The sequence below is a fragment of the Caloenas nicobarica genome, chromosome 3, assembly GCF_036013445.1.
Source record: "Caloenas nicobarica isolate bCalNic1 chromosome 3, bCalNic1.hap1, whole genome shotgun sequence".
Taxonomy (NCBI): Eukaryota; Metazoa; Chordata; class Aves; order Columbiformes; family Columbidae; genus Caloenas; species Caloenas nicobarica.
This window is the reverse complement of record NC_088247.1, coordinates 55,005,423-55,026,845: the sequence shown is the minus strand read 5'-3', so window position 1 is coordinate 55,026,845 and position 21,423 is coordinate 55,005,423. Positions and strand designations below refer to the sequence as shown.

General features: G+C 35.9%; 1 protein-coding gene across 20 annotated transcripts in view; it reads left to right on the top strand.

The window, feature by feature from the left end:
• TRDN (triadin) overlaps nt 1–21,423 on the top strand; it is a 233,463-nt gene that overhangs the window by 37,405 nt on the left and 174,635 nt on the right. For 19 of the 20 annotated variants that reach the window (XR_010606058.1, XR_010606057.1, XR_010606059.1 and 16 more), the window contains exons 3-5: nt 4,470–4,511; nt 11,304–11,441; nt 13,333–13,359. Coding sequence is in view for 17 of the 20 variants with exons in the window: in XM_065633048.1 (XP_065489120.1) it covers nt 4,470–4,511; nt 11,304–11,441; nt 13,333–13,359 (207 nt within the window). In the remaining 3 variants the exon portion in view is untranslated. The remainder of the gene's footprint in view (nt 1–4,469; nt 4,512–11,303; nt 11,442–13,332; nt 13,360–21,423) is intronic. The other variant, XM_065633053.1, reaches the window with a different exon arrangement.

The window sequence follows — 21,423 nt, the reverse complement described above, 5'->3', positions numbered from 1 at the left end:
CAACAGTCTCTCATTGAGAGGGATTGCATTAGATGATCTTTAGAGATGCCTACTGATCAACATCTATGTGATTTTGTTCAAATGTCTATTAGAATCACATAAGCTATTTAGAAAACACCTAGCCAGAGATCTCAGTGCAGACACAAAGGTAGCTAAGGGGCAGATTCTCCCATCCTCACATACAAGAAGTGGATCTGTGGGCCTTTGTAGTCGGGATTTCACTCACTCATTCCTACAGTTAATCGTGTTGATTTGGGGGCAAGTGATTCCTAGTGGGATGGCTTAAAAGCATGCTACACCCATCTATCTGCAGAAGCAGTCCTTTGCCATGTTTGTAGGAAGCAAGGACCAGAGCTGGGAGAGCTCTAGGGAGAGCTGGGTAAAGTGCCTCACTCTTCCACACTGGGGTTGTCTCTGACCTGTGGGCTCTCACAAATGACTTCCACTATGTTTCAGTGCCAGAAATTACTGTCTCCATAGCAGAGCCTGTAGTAGTGACTGCACTGCACGGGATTGACCGCAGCAGAAAACAGGAGTGGGTTGACATAGTAAATAAACAAGCCTGGGAACTGTGTGGCTGAGGAATATACCAAATTTGCTCCTCCTGATTACAGCACAGAGCTCCTAGCCTCTGGCAATAAAGGAAAGGTAATGTCCTAAATTATGAGTTTACCTAGATTACACAGAGGTTGATGGAGCTCAGTAGAAACATAACACATCGGCAGAGTAGGAGGTATTTTAGACTTGAACTCAGGTATCGTTTTCTTATTTCAATTAACAATTTTGCTCTCGTTATCTTAAAGGCAAATAATTCAAAAAAATCCATGAAGTATTAGTATATGTGTTTTAGTTCTTTAAGTATTATTTTAATTTACCAGTATAAACTTCCATTGCCTCTATGATTATAGAGTGGAAACCCATACATTTTGCTTCCTGATTACTATGGTTTCAAGTTACTTTAGAAGTAAACTATCAAGTTTGGTAATTTTGACAACTGACTTAAGATAAAAATATGAAAATGAGGTGTTCAGTTTCATCCTAAAATAGATGTGCAAATTACTTTTTGGGGGCCCCACTCTATTCAGTGTTTGAAAAGGAACCTTTAGAACTGAGGAAGACTGGGGGAGGAAAACACTTAGGTTTTACGTAGCTGAAGTTAGATGACAAGAATTCAAGCTCCAATCATTTAAAGATTTAAGATCTATTAGATGTATTTTGTGTAATTTTAGACATCCAGAACATGATTACTGTAAATTCTATAGTACCCTGTAGTACTCAGGAGGTGCTGATTATGATATAAAACATTGCAGGATGTCTGTGTTATAGAGTGCACATGTAAATCTGTGCCTCCTTGGTGGTTATGTGTCTGTTCAGAGGTTAGTACAGAGGTGGGATTTGCAAGTTAGCTTTGGCAGTGGAATTTGAGGAAAGTCTGAGCCAAAAGGTAGATCAGGGATGAAAGATTTGCCCTTGTTCTATCTACCCAGAAGAAGGAAATTAAATTTTGCAGTGTTTCACTTGAGTGTGTTATGTTCATTCCTTTGAGGAAAGAAATGAAAACTTGCATTCCTATCACGTTTTATTGTACAACTATAAATATGACTGAAATATTTCTAACGTGATATGGAGGTGACATACATTAGAAAAGCCTGAGATAAACTATGAATCTCATGCAAGTATGTAGCATGTATGAATATACAATAAGTAACATAATGCTTTGGAAGATCTCTTATATGTTCTCAGAGTTTTCAGAAACACAGAAAAAAGATTCATTTTGGTTTGATGTGTGCTTTGCAGCAGTTTGTTATTATTACTATCCTTTAAGCTAGAAAATACACCTTGTTAATTGGCCCCATAATTCATGAATGTATTTCATGCTTTTCTTGTACACATAACTGGATTATATATTTTAATTGGTAAATGTAACTAAATAATTTAATATTATTTTCATTCTAAAGATTGATTGCCCAGGAATCCAGGTTTGCTAATGAGCTAATAAAGTGTTCAGAATTCCCTGCCATCTCCATGACCAATTACAGCTAATTAACACCACCCTAATTTCAGCTCCAGAGTGTTCAATATTCAGAGCAAATTGATAGTGATTTAGCCAGTCACCTGAAGGCCAGACTAAATCAAACCTAATGAAACCTCACCAAATCTATGAAACCCAAAACTATCCACAAAATAAACACATATAGCATGGTGAGCTTGCCAACTTATTGTGACTGCTTTCACAAAAGAAGAAAAAGCAGGCTCTTTGTTGTGGATAATTCAATTTGCTCAACCATAAAGAGGCTTTTTAGAGACCTGCAGGAAAGGCAGATCTCTGTGGAGGCAATGCCTGCCAATGACAGGAGTGGGGACCAAAAGGGTATGCAGGCACAGAGCTCTCAGCTCCAAAAGAAGCGACAAGAATTCCAGTCAAGTGTTCTCTTTAATACTTTTCTTTTCTCTTTTTTTTTTTTACCTCTTTAAATTAGCGGCAAAATGTTTGTCCAAATTATTGTGGGGTTTTCCACATCAGCTTCTGACTAACAGAGTCCAAAGTCACCATTTCCCTGCCTTAGCTTGTGGTCACTTTATTACTGTCTTGTAGCCACAGAAAGCTTTTGGCTGGCCTTTGGTAGTCAGGGTAATATACCTATTAATATTCTCCAGTAGAGGAAAACAAGCAAGGAAACAAACACAAAATTAGGAACCATATATTCATGTGAAAAAAAGACACAAGAAGGTAAATAACGGGACTCCAAACAACTTGTACTGTATAATTGACACATGGATATTTGTTTTTCAGTCTCCTGCATGTCCTGAATGATAAAACTGTACAGTGCAAAACCTGACAGGTGCAGTCTGTTTGTTTTGCCATTAAGAGAAGTGGAAGTCAGCAAAATACAGCTATTCTACTGGGAGGGGTTGTGTGTTTGGTTTTGGTGTTGTTTTGGGGGTTGTTTGTTTGTTGGATGGTTGGCTTTTATTTGGTTTGGTTTGGTTTTTTGTTTTGTGTGGTGTTTGTTTTTGTTGGTTTTGTTGTTTTGGTTTGGTTTTGTGAGATAATCTTTATTATAATGGGAATATATATATCCATTTTTCTCCTGGAATGTCATCACACTGCAGTCATTCCATTGGTCTTGTTTTCACTGGAAACTTTTAAGGACTGCAAAAAGAAGAGTGTACTTATATTTACTCTTGTATTTTATGACAGTATTAAAACTAATAATACTTTTGTACTTATGTAGGAAAAAGAATGAACTTCTAGCTTAGTTTAAAACACCAGCAAACTTAACAGAAGAAATAATTTTGTCTCTTGAGGCAGTCTCACCAAACTGAAATAATTGGTAAAAGTTTTTCCATACATGCAAAACCCTAGACAAGTCTCCCACAGAACAAAGGAATGGTGTGTAAAACAAAGGCCCATGCTGTGCTCATCTTGAACTTATCAAAACAGTGTTCCAGTCTTTTGAAATACAATTTTTACTGTATTTACAGTTGTCAATCCGGAGCATGAGTAAACAGCTTACCCATTTCAAAGCTCTTAACGAAATTCTTAATTGAATTATATGGGACTTGCTCTAATGTACCTAAAATCTACAAAACTTTTTTTTTTCACTGTCTTCCATAATGATAAAAACAAATAAAGGATTTAAACCCAATTCCATCGTAAAGGACTGCCCAGATGACATCTCACTTGCCATGTTTCACTCTGCAGAAAATCTCACAGCTGAGATATAAACCCCTAGAAAATGAGTTTATACTGGAAACAATGACAGTCTATGAAATAGTGCAGTGCTGCAAGTACTGTGTATTCGTCCCAAATGGTCTAGCATATGTAAGAGAAATTGTGAAAGATCAAACTGCATGAGGTCATGAAGTTGAAAATATGAAATTTCAGAAACTGACTCAATGAACACAGAGGGATCTAAGAAAAGAAATAATTCTTGCATGCTTAAATGCGCTTCATGGTATACAAAACACAAACCAAATTTCCAGTCCATAATGGTATCTGTGTTCTAAATTTAAACAAACAAACAAAACCAGTAATTCCTTTCAGTAACAATTGCAGTAATGTAATTCTTTGTTTATTTGCTATTGAAGAAATCAAAATTATTCAATTAGAATCAGCTGTATATAATATATTCTTATTAGCAATAGAATATGCTTGTAACTTGTGAAAATACTTATGCCTTATTTAACTATGGTTTTACATTGCTCTGATTCATACCATATTATCTCACACCTACAGTGTATTGTTTTTCTTTTTAATGAACTCCAATTTCTGCTTCATAACAGCAGCCCCACAGAGATGAAATAACTCCTCACTTCACTCCGTAACTGCTGCCTTTAGTCAAGCAACAGCCGAGGATATTCATTATTGCTAATGGTGTTTCTTCCTTTTGTTTTTTGGGTTTGTTTGTTTGTTTGTTTGTTTTTATTGGCCTTTCTGGGGTTCACCCTGTTCTCATCGGCTATAGGCACCTATTCACAGCATTGCGATGATCCCTGTTTACCGCCTGGTAAAGCCGTTCTGCCTGCAGTGTTCTGAATACGCGTGTGTGCGTGGGGTCGGGTGGCCGGAGATAACAAGGCATGGGCACCAGCAGGGTGCCAGGATATGGCAGCACCGCTTCTCTGCTAACCCCCAAATCGGTCTGGCTGGGGCTGCAAAGCTCATTGCAATAGCCTCCTCCTGATTTTCACATTGTGCTTGAAATAGATCTGTCAGCTAAGAGATGTCCTCAGTTGCGAGATTCCCAGGAAATGGTGGCAAGCTGAGAGATAGTCATTTTACTATTTACATTTACATAAAGGCCCTTTAAAAATGCTGTTGTACAATTGTTTAACAGTGCTGCCTTTTTAAACTGAAGATCTATGTTCTTAGTTAGAGAATTTAATCCTTAGAATGAGAAAAAATAGAGCTTCACATTTTTTTACACAACACGTCTGGCCGTTTCAGAAAACACTGTGTAATTAGGGTCTGATCCATCAAATCAGAAGCCTTTCAGCTAATATAAAATCAAGTCATATAAACTACATTTGAAGTCCACGCTAAACCTACATTCCTGTCTACATGCGTGGCTATATCAAAAATACCTCAAATTACTTCATACTTTGTGACACTTCATTAATTTCTTTCTGAATTTTGGCAAGTAGATTCTAGTTATAACTATTTTGTTCTCATTTTGGGTAAAATGCCTTTGTCCACATTTGGGTGAGGTTTTCTTTATGAACTTGACCACCATACAATTATCTAAGGCTGATGTTAGAAAGAGCCAGAGAAGATTTATACCATAGGCTGTAGTCATCATATTCACAATTTAAGTAACTATAAAATGGAAATTACTGGGTAATGTTGAGCCTGAATTTTCTTTAGCATTATTTTTATACTTTTTCAATGTACTTATAATTCAAAATTAAATTATTATTTTTATGCCTATAATTCAATTATATGCACCATGGTTTGTCCTGAAGCTTAGTGCTGTAAACATAACAAAAATGTTGGTCTATGAAATAGGAAGAAAAGACCTAAGGACACCTATGCTGATAAACTGGGATATTAATAATGGAAGGCTTTATGTGCATAGTGAGTTTTTTATGTTAGATACTACTTTTCAGAAGACCACAGAGAAGAAACAAATTACTACTACTAATAATAACAAACCGTAGAAATACATAGACTTTCAAATTAAAATACAGATCTCTCTATAAGAGAATATTTTACTAAAACTAGGATATGTTGTATTATCACAAACTAGTGTTAGGTTTTGTATTTTATCAAACATGACAGAAATTCTCTGTCTTCATCAGCTGTACCTTGTCAGTATCAATGAATTAGATTATATCTCATAGATCAATCTTTACACCAGATAATTACTATCATTTGTAACTTAATTACATTTAATTCACTGGCGTCAAAATATGTAATTGATGAAAATCCAACAATTATTAAGTGATTCACTGCAATTCATTAAAAAACCCCCAAACCTTTAAGATAGGTTGAACTCTGAGTATATATTTAACTACTTGACAAGCAAAAAAGATTGATAGGAAACTACATTCGCGGCAGAGTTATTAAGACTGGAATAATGACTGAAGTGATTTGCACAGATAAATCAATTAGTCACTTTTTGTTGTGCACTTCACAGGAATAGATGACGCAGACCATGAAATATACATAACCAAATTTGCTGAGGTGCTATAACAAATCATACCATGTGATTAATCAATTCCTATTTCCAAAAGCCACTGTTAAAGGACCCATTATCAGTCCTGGTGGAAAGAAGGTTTCTTCTGTTTGAAAAATACCACAGTATTACTGAAATTGAAGTGACTTTGGCACTTTATGAAAATTATCTTCTGTCCCAAGAACCTACCTAATGATGATTGAACGACTTTGGAAGTCTGACATTGCTTGATTTCAAAAAGCTGTGTTAGGTGTGAGTTAGTAATTACCATTAAAGGTACAAATTCTTTTCTCAAATCAATTGGAATTAAAATCATGAGCCAAGGAGCGTTCAAAACCAAATAAATTAGTTGGTCAGAATTCTTGTTCTCTCATTTTGAATCAAATTACTGTTTCTGTACCAGTAATGCTGGAGAGCTACAATTAATTGTAGTGGTTTAATTTTGATATAATGATCATGAAAGTCAGTTACAAAATACATAGGGAGTTTTCGGAAGTATTTAATATCTACAACACATCTGAAATTATTTCTTAAAGAATTATTTTAACAAAAGTTACATATATTAAGTAAAGAAAATATAAACAAACTTACAAATTTTCTTGCAGATATCTATCTACAACACCTAACAAACATTCTCCAACCAAACTCAGTTGACTTTTCCCACAATAAGGTTTTGTTGAAGGGAAGTATACAAAGTCCTTCAATTTGACTGGGGTTCTTTCTGTGTCAGCTTTAACTCCTCAAATTTTCAGTATTTGCCAGAAAGTTCTGAAATTAAAATTTTGAAGTTCCCCCTGAAAAAAAAAAAAAGGGGGCAAAATTGTTAGTTATTCTTATAGCAGTGAAAGTGCAAGCACAAGTAGAGCTGAACTTTTATGGAACTGAAAAGCATCTCTTATGCTGTATCAAGTAATAAAAGGCCACAACAACAAAAAAATGTTATAGTAAAGCATTTTTGGTGGCACCAGTGCTGTTTCAGAATGCAAGTAATTTATCAAGATGAATAGTCATATTGACCTGGAATTAATTATTAATGTAAAGTTACAAATCTAATTGCTTAACTAAAGTGTATGATAACAAGAAGGATTTAAATATTGAACACCACCACTAATAAGATCCATGTCACATACCACAGTCATATGAAAATAAGGTGTCATGCCCATGATAATTTTCCAGGCTTCTTTCCTTCCTAGTCAATGGAAAGGGATGCACGTCTTTGGTATTTAATTCATATAACCCTAAAAATAATGTCAGAGGAAGGTGACAGACTTGCTTTCTGAAGGTCACAGTATGTCTTTCTGCATTGACTTTTGAGGGAGTCTAGAAACCATGAGGGATTCAACACCTGGCTTTCATGTAGACAGGATGATCTGAATTTAAGATGTGATTAAATGAAATTGCATACTGTCAACAAGAAGTATTCAATATTAATTGCATGTTTCGTATTTCATCCCTGAGTTTAACCTGCTGAGTAACCATTCACTTCCTTTCCCCTCCTTCCTCCATCCTCTTTCCTTCTTCAACAGTCATTTACTATTTTTCTATTACATTGTCTAACAGGAACAATTGGCTCAATCCCAGTTTACAAGTTAAACAAAAGGTAGAACTTTATAGCCTGTATCTGTCTGAGAAATACTCTGTGTTCATCAGCCTCTTTACAGTTTAAATTCAAGATCCTGCCCCTGCTACTACCAGCATGATACATGATGTATCAAATATTAATTATAGTTCATAGTTATAGATTAGTTACAAATTATATACTATATAATGTAAGTTAGCAAGAGAAGTATATTGTGAGCTTAATTTTAAAATAATTTGTATTCTAAGGTCTGCCAAGAAATTAAAAGGTGGACAGAGGACAGCGAATTCAGTCTGAATGTGTTGAATCCAAGACTAGCCTAAAAAAATCATCATACTGCACCCTTGCTGGACTTTTGTGAATTAAAAAAAAAATCTAAATTACATCAAAATATCAAGCTCAAACTTTTTCATGAAAATCTGCATTCTCTCAGCTTCACTTTTGAAGCAAGAGTATGTAAATCCTCTGGAAATGGTTTTCTTTCTTTGCATGTATATGGGCACATGGCATCTTTCTCTCTACTTGTTACCCCCTGAATTGCTTTATTTCTTTCATTTCTTGTGTCTTTTCTTCCACTAGGGAAAGAACCTGCATTGTCAAAGTTGTGGGGAGAGCTAAAAGCATGGATTTGATCCGTAGTAATTTTCACTTCAGCATTACCTTGTGTGGTGTTCTTAAGCATTTTAGGACACATTATAACTGTTAGCACTACTTTTTTAAAATTTAGGAAATACAACAAAATTTAAATAGATCTACGCACAAGGAGACAACTTTCCAGGCCTGTGTCACCTGCATAAGACCACAAGTGCATCTCACAGTATCTGCTTGTATACAAAATTTAATTTTGCAAATACCACTAAAGTATCCTTTACATAGTCCCAAACTGATTTTTCTAAACTTGTTATGTTAAATAGGACTTGCAACTTGGGCCTGTTACTGTAGATGTGACTGAGGAATTTAGCCCCTGGACACTTACAATTTCTAATCCCTTTTTATAGCTTGCTCTGAAGATGTTATGAATTAAAGACCAGGATATGATGTTGAGGGCTCTGATTCATCAGCAAAGATGGCTTGCCTTGGGGTGGTTGGAATAATTTCCTCTGCTCTTGATCTTGCACTTCTCTGAGCATTTCCCTTGCCTGCCCAGGGGGACAGCTCTGCTACCTGTGAAGCAGTTCTTGAACTGCTAGTTGATAGACTGGTGTATTAAAATAAATTGACACCAATTCTTGTTTAGTTTACAGCTGTAGTCCCTGAGGCTGTAAAAGCCTGTGGCTGTAAAAGCAACTGAGCCATTCCTAAGCAATCAACGGGTAAAGGGTAGGTGGATAGCCAGAGCGGAAATCAAGGCAGCTGTCTGAAGTTAAACCATCCCTGCTTGTGAATCAAAACCTCAGTTGTGCTAAAACCTCTCTGGCCACGTCCATTCTATTGATCCACACGGACTCCTTAGCACCTCTAAATTATAATAAAGTACAAATGACGTCAGTGGGCAGGTTGCAGATTTACTTTTTAATAGTCTAAATACAGGTATTCATTCTCCTGGTAAACACTTGAGTAGAGTGTTTTGTGGCAAATCAGGTGAAAAAATAAAATCTGTACATCTCAATGCATGAGGCCAATGCAAATAAGTAAATGATCAGCAAAGTAAATATTCCTTGTTATACTGCTCAATGTTTCTGAATACAACAGTGCACACAAAAGTACACTAAATGAAGACATCATGCATATTTCTTTGCAATCATGTCATTTCATCATGGCACATGATTAATTTATTTGATATGCCTGGTTGTTCAGTATCATTTATATATAACACAATCTTCAAAGAAACATTAACCAAAATATTTCTTTGGTCTACATTTTTAATAAGCAGATGCAAAATAATAGCAAATCAGCCTAGTATTTTCTGTTTCAGATTAATTAATTAATTAATTAATTGGAAATAAAAGGAATTATTTAGTGATATATTTATATTTCAATTAAAGTTTCGTTACACCACTTTTAGAAAATTCATAGTGCTGCTGTCAAAGATGTTGCTTCAAGCCTGCATTTTGCCTGTCTTTGTAGCCTGCAAGTCCATGTGAGACTGCTTCTGATTACTGCCAAAATTTGGCTTATTAGTCAGAATGCTGCAACCAGAAGCAGTTCTAAAGAGTCTTGTGTTTAACTTCCTGCTGAAATATTTGCGTACAGAAAGACAGTAGTAAACAGAGATGTGGTGCCCATCTTGATAACTGTTAAATTCAGTGTATATATTTCTACTGAAACTCCTAGGAACAAGACTAGACCAACAACTCAAATCATATTTGTGATCTACCTTCGAATGTCTACTTTTGTAGGAAACCTTCACAGAATACGGCAATCATCCAGCCTGCCATTTCAAGTACAGTGGACAGTAACATAGCCCGAATAAGAGTTGTCCCTCTTCCCAAGAAGTGTTTGGTGCAGGTTTCAAGAAAATACAGCTTTGCTTTCCAACCTCTGACAGCGTATTTTAGAAGAAATACCCTGTCAGAGGTTGGGAAGTTCCTCTGAAATACTGTGTGAGCACAAACAGGGTGGGGAGAAATCTGATGAAATCGCAATTGGAAAAGCCTTTCAGGGGACACTTGTATTATCCATGGATGGTTGCCCTCCGTGGGTGTGGATAAGATGGGGAGGAGGGGCCTCACTTCCGTCAGAGGTCCCAGGAAGGTGGAGTGCACTAAACTGCACAGCTTCCTTGTTTGCCAGCTTACTTGCCTACAGAAGCACTAAGATGAGAACTAGTTAAGTATCCAGATGTGCACAAGTATATGTGAAAGAAACTCTAGAAAACTTGTGAAGAGAAGAACCAGATACACAAGACTAAATGCTTGAAAGTAGCTGTCTCTGTGTCACAATTTGGACTTTGTGTTCCCCTTCATTTTGGACTCAGGTTTATTTTGTCTCAAGCATATGTAACTTTCTCCTTCACATCCTTTACATGTGCTGCATGGCAATGATACAACCTGTCTGTGTGGTTAAGCCAGGGCTCAGCAACTTCCTCAGCCAGGACTTGTGCAAAGGAGGTGGCTCAAGGGGAGATGTGACATGAGGAGTGGGACACAGACAGTAGTGAATCCTAAATAGGCATCAAGAGACAGAGGACATGGGCCAAGGGAAAACAAATAAATAGATTAAAAAATAAATAAATAAATACATAGATTAATAAAAATTGATCTGAAAGGAAGAGATTATCTAAAATGTTGAATAGTAGGTAGAATCAAATATATATTTATCCTTCACCCGACCAAGCCTAAGAAGAAGAGGCAGAACTCAGACCAAATTATCCACTGAGACCCTAATCACTGTGTGAACAGCAAAAATAGTAGGATATGGTTCATACCAGTCTTGCACAGGAAGGAGAGCTGTCCTCAAACCCTTGAATAATAAAAATTAACATTCACAATCTTTGTTTCTGTTAAAGGAGGTAGCATAATTAGTCCTGTATAAAATGAAGATTAACTTTAATCACTGAAGGAGTATTTTTTTTTTAACACTTTTGTCTTAAACTCTGCACTCAGGAAGATCTGTTAACAAGCTCAGCACGGAACCACTGAGAATCATCCATCAGACATTGGAAGAATCCACTGATTGGCTTTATGGCTTTATTTCTTTTCTGTCTGACATTGTATGGAGTGATGATGATGACAGTGATGAAGGTATTTATAAAGTAAAGACTTCTGTAACTGCTCTAACTGCTGTTTTACATGCATTATGTTGGCTTACTCAGCTTTTAACCTCACAGACAAGAAGGTCAAACAAAATGAAAAGTGAATGTTGTTGCTAATAAAGCATCTACTGGCTATTCCAATCAGTAAATTGGTCTCTTTGTTAGCTTTCATCTCGTGTTTAATGTACCATTGCAGAAAAGCTGTCAGAATTAAATATTACCATTAGTACATCTTGAAGTAAAGAGCACTAATTTATACAAGACTTCAAAGCCACAACCAAAATATGCATCAGGATATTGCTTCAGAGAATGCTAATAACTATTTTCTTTTAATCAGTGAGAATCTAAAGAACTCTGGTAAATATACAAGAGAGACCAGGAAACTTAGAACCTTTTTATTTATCAATGACAAGACAATGTGTTGAAACACACACACACATACACACAAAAGGAATGAAAAAATAGCATTTTGGCTGAACTAAGGGACTTTTGGATGGCATATTGCATATAATTCTGTTTACTGTAAATTTTAGTTCTGTCATTATAGTAGCATTCTTCATCCGACGTTATCTGATTAATGGAAATAAACCGATAACATTTCAAGTTTGGAAATAACTATCTTTCTGTTATAAAAGAAAAGTAGTGCCCTGGTATAAGCAGAGAAGTAGTGGATCATCATGTCACATCATATTGATCATTTTGACAAGCCATGAGAGTAGGAGTGACATCTTCATTTCACAGTAGTTTATTTTGTATTCTATTTGGTTATACCAAAATATAATTAAAAAGCAACCTGTACTGAAACTGACTTCTACCTGTTTGTTCATAAACTTGAAATATTAACAAATTTTAAATTTGTGCATGAGCTTTTATATCAGAGTCATATATGAGTACAAATAGACTGATTGCTACATGTGAGTCTGTGAAATGGGCATCCTATTCTAAAATGTGATTTATATCCAACAAAAAGCCAGTCTCTCATATGGCTGGGAAACAGAAAAGGTGAAATATGGAGAACTTGTTAAAATTTGAGAAGTGTTCATTTTTACCTTTTCATAGCTCCCAAAGAACTGCAAGTTTTCAAATACTTGATTGGATAAGTGTTAATGTAAGTAAGACAGGTCATAAAATATCTGACATACAAAAATTCAAGATCTGAATGCTCACTGAGAAGTGTTTGAAAACCTCAGTCCTCCCAGCCTTTAGTCCAAGTGCGATTTCATTAATAATTATCAGGAGTGTGAAAAGGCAGCAGACAACTTACTGCATTATATCATAAAAAGTAAGTACATGTGAAGTCCCTGACAATTGTATACTGCAGTCAGTGCAGCTAAGGCTGCACACTCGCCACAGTTGTTGAGGCTAAATCCTTTCAATTCCATGTCCTACAAGACGGTGGAATAACACAGTACAGCAACAAATGCTCATAGTTCTGCTGAAATTGCGTATTTTTTGCCTTGGATTTCACTGGAAGGGTTGCTAGATTTGCAACCTTACTAGCCCGCATATACATTTTATTATTTGGAGCTAAAACATAACCACCAGGCCTTTTCTTAAAGCAGGGAAACATGCATAAAATCAAGCAAATTGTAAATCGTAGTCACAAGTTAACACTAAGAAGCACGAACACAGATGTGGATGTTTCCTTAGCTACTTGTGCCCATTGAATTTCTCTACCCTAGATTGAGGAAATCCTCTATGGTAAGAGAGATATGTTATGAAAAATCAAAAATGTCAGAATAGAGCGCTTGCCGTTTAGCATGTAAAGAATAGTTTGTTTTGTTTTGTTTTAATTAAAATGATCCAACGTAAGAAAAAAATGTGATTTTTAAAAATTATGATATCTCTTCTCTGATGTTTGTTCCTTTCTCCTGGTTTAGGTGAAGTGGAACCTTCCCTGAAAAAAGGTTGGTCAGTTGCCTTACTATAGAGGGCAAATATTTTTCAACCATTTTAAGAATTAGATATAGATTTTAAGATGTGATATAGTTTCTGTCAGTAGTTACATGTCAGTCTACTAACCTTGTAAGTTGTGTTTTAACAAACTCATTATATAAGAAACTCGAGTAATAGTACTTGTTGTATTGTTAGCTGATCTGTGAGAATTCTTGACTGTTTCATTATTATCCAGAAAATCTGACAAATATTCAAAAAAAACCCCAGTAGAATTACAGAAATATTATCTGTACCTTTGCCCTGTATGCAGGACTTCTATTAATGCCAATAGGAGTTATGTGTTTGTCTGAATATAAATAATATTAAGAAATAATAATATAGAATATTTACTGAGAAATAATGGTGAGGTGTCATAAAAGCATTTTACCTTGTGTTAACACAGAACACTAAAATAAGTACTAGTTCTGAATCTTTTAAAAAAACTACTTTGTTAGCATTGAATTTTTAAATTAGACAAGCAGAGCAAATACAATTTGTAATATAAACCTTTTCAGATATTAAAATTGTTATGCTGAAACATAAAACTTAAGTTCAACTTCTATTAAATCAAAATGAAAATGTATTGGAAGGCTTGAGATATTGGTGACAGGATGTAAAGCTTTTCAAAACTAAGTTGTGTTTTTTTCTCCAAATTGAGCACAGCTTGATGATAACAAGATGTGTAAGCATCCCTATGTGATCTGAATTTGGTATCCATCAAATTCTCAATAGGTAAATGCCCATATTGAAGAATCTATCACCCCAGTTGGTGCTGAGATTACAATCCAGTTTTCTCTGAAGATAATTGGAACTGGATCAGGCTTCTATTTAATGACACATTTTGTCAGTCTCAATAGAGTATCCAAGATATTAATAGTCTTGAAGACCAGGACCATTCATCTTTCTATGGATGATCCTTTATGTTAGGACCGAAGAAAACTTATAGACAGTGTAGGAAAACATTTCATGTCTTTACTCAATCAGTAAGAATCGCAAAAGGCTCAGCATTGCCCTGTCTCTTCTCCCAAAGAGAGAAATGGACTGTTAAACTTACAGTGGGTGCAAAGGCTCTGAAGCTGTAGCATGTTGTTGGCAGGAGTGCTGGGTACATGGGTGGAAGTCATAGCTGACTAGGCTGAGAGTACTGTGGAGATACTTCACTGCTGGGAAGGCTTAATTCATAAAAACTTTATGGACAAGACCATGCTCAGCATTGCAATGCCTGCTTCTTTGGAAATCAGTGACATACTCATGCCTTATACTTTGCATTAGGACACTAGGCTGTAGAAATAGAATTCAGAGAAGCCATCAAAATAGGCTGGAAGTTGCTTAAATAAGTCAGTTGGAAGTACTGAGATGATTCTTTGGACCTAAAAGTCCTCCATCAAAGGAGCTGAGTATCTAACTGCCAGCTTTTAATGTTGTCCTCAGTATTCAAAGCTCACAACCCTGCTCCGGAGATAAATGCCTGAGAAAGTCTTCTATCTGTGGTGTGAAGGACTTGAACAAAGAGCTGGTGATTCCTCTGGAGCTGGTATCTTACAGGATAACTCACATGTGAAAAGTCCCAAATTCAAACATAGTTCATCTGCCTATGTAGTAAAACAGATTTTGAGTAGGCTTTTCCATTTTCTGGATGTACTCAAGATCTTCCTCTCTGTCTTTCAGAGGATAAGGAGTCTTTTCCTCATCTCCCTGTAAAAAGCTGTTTCTTGGCTAGGCCTGATGAAGAAAGTGGTCTAAGGCCTTTTCTGGGTATAGCTGTAAGCTTTCACATAGCAACATCTTCAAATATCTTGTTGTCATCTCCAGGTGACTGGAGGTCTCCATTTCATCCTGGCAGCTAGGATCTGGCCTTGATTATACTTGATTTTGTCACCTCTTTTTCCAGGCTACAGAAATACAACATATGTGGCCTGAAGCCACCAGTCCCTTAGAAATGTCAGTGCAGAATACCGTGCACATCTGCTCAGTGACAAGCAGCTGTGAGCTCCTTGGAGCTCTTAGAGTCTCTCTTTGCAGACTTCTCTTAAAATTGTGTAAACACCAAGGAGCTGAATTGCTGGGGTTTAAGCCGATATTGAAGTTTTCTGAGGGCTCTGTGATAAAGTCTAGTCAACAGCTTTTCTGCTTAAGCACACTGAAATTCACTCCCAGGGTTAAAGCTCATGAGTGCAGGCGGCAAAGCCCCGGGAGGGGAGGCGAGAGCTCAGATGAGCTCGTGCAGGTACCACTGTCACAAACATCACAATCTGTTCCTCTGAGGACAAGGTGCAGGTCTCTTTGAGCAGCTTTTCCTAACTAATTTGTCACGTCTATGGTCCAGAAACAAGAGATCCAGAAGAAAAGCTTTCTTAAGCAAAACAATACATTGTACCTGTGATTTTTTCCCATGTGACTGCTGTTAGGGCTGGGCCCAAAGGAAGATCAACTGTAAAAATTTACTTCAAGAGTTTTGGGGTATCAAAATATTAGTAGTTAGATCCACAAAATCAGAACAAAATTTTTAGGTCCTAGAGCATTCTCTGTTTTCATATAAAGAACTGTTTCTATATTAAAGTCCCTTCCACTCTGGACAGCATTGCTACCTATAGCTTTGTGAATGATCTTCTTTTAGGTGACTCTTGTGCCTGTGGCATTTGAACATCCTAAACAAAAAAAATGACCTGAGAGATTGTGCAGTATATTAATATTACTGCTGTCTCTAGAAGATGAGCAGTTTGACTTTTTGCACATATTTACAGGAAGCCTACCTCAAATTTCAATCTGAAAATGTGCATTGTGGTTACTGTGCCTGATTTTATAAGCATTTTTATTGGATGTAACCCACAGTGATTGTGGTATTCCTGAATAGGCTGAGAGCTTTTGAAAAATCTCCATACCTATTTTTGGTGTATGGACAGGCCTTCACTCTTTTGCTTTGTTTACTAGCAGTTTTTATGAATGTTAAAATGTTAGCACCAAATTTACTTTATAATGGATTATAGTAGCTGGAAAAAACAAGAAGTTTGCTGGTTCCATAATATAACTACATACTGGGAAAAGTTCAAGGGAGTGGTAAGGACACTGTAATGATGAAAGAAGAAAAGCATAATGATACTTACAAACCCAAAGAAATCGAAGATCACCTTCCTAGAGATGTAAATTGAAAGAAAAGATAATAAAAGCACAAATAATGACAATGGGCTTGCACATGCAACAGGACTAATTACGAGTTTCAGAATCCTTTAGAAAGGATGAAAAGGCCTCTCAAGTGTCTTTGTTATTCAATTACTTTTGCCAGTCCAAGTCTTATCACAAATATTTATCTATAATAATTGGAAAAGTGAACACTTGATATTGTCCAGAAAAATAATTTTTAAAATAATTTCTTTGGTAGAGGTAGTGAAAGATTATACTGCAGTGAACTTTGCAGTCTTTAAAAATGCATATTCTTAAAATGCTAAAACTGCAGAGCATTTTCACAAAAGATGTTGAGCAGACTGACAACTGCTTCTTGCAGGCTTAAGATGTTTTTGTCTTGATTTCTTTCTAGAACAATGGTTATGACTGATAATCTTGTTCATTTTTTCATGATTAGTTTAACCTTTAGAGACAAATTCAATTATTTGACAGCTATATTTTTTCTCATATTTTGGTCATTTTTACTAGAAATTATTGCTACAGAAAAAGAGAAATATTTAGTATTTTTGGTGGACATTACCAACATCAGTTATGAGTTTGGAAAAGAGCTGAGAAACCTAGTGCACAGAATTGGAAATAATGACCTGTAAAATATAAACAAGTGCAGACACTTCAGTGTTGTCATCCACGGCCTAAAATGGCATTATTAAACTGTTCTGGAACTTCATGCCAGTTTACATATAGGCAACTGAAAACCTAAAATCTGAACATGGTTTCCTCATTTAGCTATCCAGGGTACACTTGACAAACTACACACACGTAGCCATGTTTTTTGTATGCTAAAGTAGCATCTTCTTCTGCTTCAAAACAGCTGATGCATTCTGGCTCAGAAACGTGAATCTGGTATGTGGTCTTAGGAGTAAGTCATTGGAAACCTTTGAAAAAGATTCTAAGGTCAGAATTATTTGGTTTTTAACTTTATACTTTGAAGCTTAGGAAATTGTTTTTGAAAATATCCTTCCTTGATTTTACATTTGGGCTTAGACTAAATCTTTGTTCTGCCCTGTTTCTCTTGCTCTCTCTTGTGCTCTCTCTCATACACACACAAAAGTAACTCACTATGTAAGTAATTTTCATTTAAATAAATACAGTGAATTTAGAAAGCAGGGTAAGAAATAAAGCATCATCTTGACACTGTTAACTATTTCTGCATTACCAAATAGGTTTTTATTGGCATAAGATTATTCTATACCAACAATCAAAAGAAACTTGATTTTCTTGAGGTAGAGATGGATCTCTAAATTTCTGCAAGTTACCGTATGTATGAGATAGAAAGATGTATACAATAGTTATATAAAATGATCCTATTCCTTTTTTTTTTTTTTACAAAAATGCCATTTAAAAACATAGATTAAAACAAGAAGCCACAAACAACAGAAATTTCCATTAGAGGTTGAAATAAATTTTGTTAATTACAAATAAACTTTTCAGCAAAGCACCCAATCCTTCTGTCTGCAGTTCATATGAGAATATTGTTCCCTGATATTAGGCTGGTTATGAATACACTGAAGACATACGTGCCATGCGCTTCTTAAAAGCTGTGGCAACTTCTAAGGTCACAGTTGGTTTCACTGACTTACTCTCAGCGTCTCTGACCAAGGTGCAGTTCCCCCAGATCTGACTCCAGGCACTGCCATTCACCTCCTCTTCACCCCAAGGTTAAGACAATCAGAATTATTTAACACAGACTATTTGTTTGTTCAGATCTGGGTGTTAATCTGCACTAAAAACAATAAACATAATGCTCCCAAAAGCAAAGTTTCTCAGACCAGATCATTTTCCTACATCTCCTTTTAAGGGTGATCAAGCAAACATCTACAACAGCTTTGCCTGTGAAACAGGAGAGGTAGGAACAACCTGCTTAGAAAAGACAAGTAGGGGATTTGCTATTTGAAAGCAGCTTTGATATTATAGTCTGTATAAGCTTAAAAAGAACTGGTTTGGTTATTCAGATAGGGTAGGGAAAAACATGCTGACAAATATTTAAGGGTTTAGTCCTGCAATTTATAATGTGTATCAGGTTGTTTTTCTCTATTAAGCACATTAAAATGGTTATATGTGATCAGACCAAAAGTCAGCTGAGCCAGTGGATGAGACAAAAGTACTTATTGCTACCCAAGCAAATGCCTCAGGAAGGACATAAGAACTCTTAAAAATACAGTGATAATTCCCCAAAACAGTTCTCTATACCCTAGACCTTTGCCCCATTCAGGGACTCCTGGAGCCATGGTGTCACTGAATTCCACAAGGACACAGTTCTTGCATGACTGTAATCCATCTATGGCTTTCTATGAACCCAAGGATACAGACCATATGTACATTAGCGTTTGGGAGCATAACAACCCTAGCAGCAAGTCGCTGGAATCAGTTTGGTTTTATAACAAAATTTTCAAGATTACATTTTTCTTCCCCAAGTTTCCACATGACTAGTTACATATCAATTAATCACACTCATCTATTATCTTAAAGTCCTGTACACATTAGGAAGTTTTACTTTTAACTCGGTATTGTCAAGCAACTACCTTGTTCCACAGTAGAAATACACTGGGTAGGATTCAGGTGAATAAACATAGCTGACTAGTGCTATTTGAGATATCACATGTTATCTCAGGTATAGTATGGGACAGGCAGAAATGACACAGAACCTATGGGAGACGTGCACCCTTACAGGGTACCTGATGACTACCAGAATACCTTAGGAGGTTTAAAATGCTACCAAGCGCCTATTACGATTCTAGCATTTGAAATTCTATACTATAAGGGTTTTCTAAAGTTTAAAATAAGTTACAATATAAATAATAATTTGTTATTGCTTTAGTTTATATCAGAAGAATAACTGGAAAATTCACATTGCTAGCTGACATGGCTACTAGTTATTTCTGGGCAGAATACTGAAATTAGAACATCATCTTATATCATTTAGAAGTCCTTTTGTTATATAGTAACAAATCTGGAAAAATAAAGAAAATAGGTGGGTTTTCTGGAGGTAATATTCAAGTTCAGAAAACAGTTTTGAACAAAAAAATTGGAAATGTACTAGAGGAAAGAAATTCAGATGCAACCTGAAAACTGAGTTGCTCGTGTGGTTGTTACATGTGTGTCTTAGAAATCAATTACGCATTTCCATTCATCCCTAAAGTATATATCTATTTGTACTGGTAATGCCTTCTGAATTCAGTTTCTTTTATGCTGCCATATGGTAATGTTCACTTTTCTGTGTTTGAGTGGCTATTACAGACGTCTCTAAAAGGCTTTCGCTGTTTGCCTAGGCTACACTTTATCACAAAGCATTTTGTGTATCTTTGTGTAAAGTACACCCTCTGTTAGATGAAGAAAATCATTGATAATCAATCACAATTCTCAGATGTTAAACTGCTTTTCCAGGAATGTATTTTTTGCATTTTTGTGCCATCCATTTCTGTTATTAATGTTCTTTTAACAATCTCATCTTGTTTTACTTACTCTGATCAATACAGTAATAGCATATCCACTATAAAATAGCATTTTATAATGTAAAGAAAATATTTTCCATATTGTCCGGATGAAACAAAACTGCATACCACTAGGGAATAGGGATGTTCAGTTATAGTACTTTTGCCAATAGAAGAACAGTGATTGAGTTTCAAGTTGAAACATTTTAATCCAAATTTCCAGCTATCTTTTAAAAGATACAGAGAGAACTTTGAGCCAAAAGCTTGTAGGAATCCTGGGCAGAAGTGTAGCAGCACAAAGGTTTGCAGCTGTTTAAGCTATCTTCTTAAATCAGGGATACCTTAAGTGAGGCTATCCATGTTACCTTGGTGGAAATCTTCATTTGTACCCCAGCAGTAGACTACTGGGGAGGTTCTTCCTCTAAAAGAAGAGGGGAGCATTAGGCAGATGCCCTCCTGGCTGGGATGCTGCTGTGCCTGAGACAGGACAAACGCCTGACCTGGTAATTGAGGGGCTCATCCAAAACTCAGTTAAACTCACAACAGCAGAGAGAACTCAAACCCCCCCACCAGTGACTGTTGTGCCAAGGAGAGGATATAGCAAGTGGGGCCGCATGCTCACGACCCACAGAAACTTTATGTCCTGCATGCCAGGCCCCTAAAGAATCAATTGTATCTAGAGTGACTGAATTTATAGGAATATATATCTGCAGACTAATACATTAAGGTAGGATGTGGAGAGTTGATGTTTTTTAAAGCTGAGCAGAGCAGCTGTGGTTAGTCTTGTGATTTCTTCTATTTTTTCCTCCTTTCATTAAAAAAACCCCAAAACCAAAACAAACAAACAAACAAACAAACCCCACAAAAACCCCCACAAAAATAGAATAGATATATATGGGAAAAGATTTCTTTGATGCTAATCAGGATTAGAGATTTCTATGTATTACTGTATATAATTTTGCTCTACTTAGATATCTGTATTATTGTCGGCATCTTGTGTGCATAAAATTGCATTCAATTAAATGGAGACTCTGATAAAATTGATTGTGAAAAACATCATTTAAAACTTGTCCAATAACATCTTTGCTGGCTGGAATCCATAGAGAGAAACATGTCAAGACAATTTTACTTTCCACAGGAAAAAAAAAAAAAAAAAAAAAAAAAGAAAGAAAGAAAGAAAAACCTGGTTTTGATCACATGGCTCTCTCTCTCATTCTTTGAGGTTGGGATTTTTTGTGGTTATGATTTTGTTTTAATCTAAGTGTAATTAGCATCCTTTTACATTTCAGAACCAAGCTACAGAACTGCAGTCTGGGAACGAAAACAAAACAAAAGATAACATAACATAAATCAAAACAAACCACAAACAAAAAAACCTCACTACCAGAGTCTTAACATATTTACATACTTAAAATTAAAAAA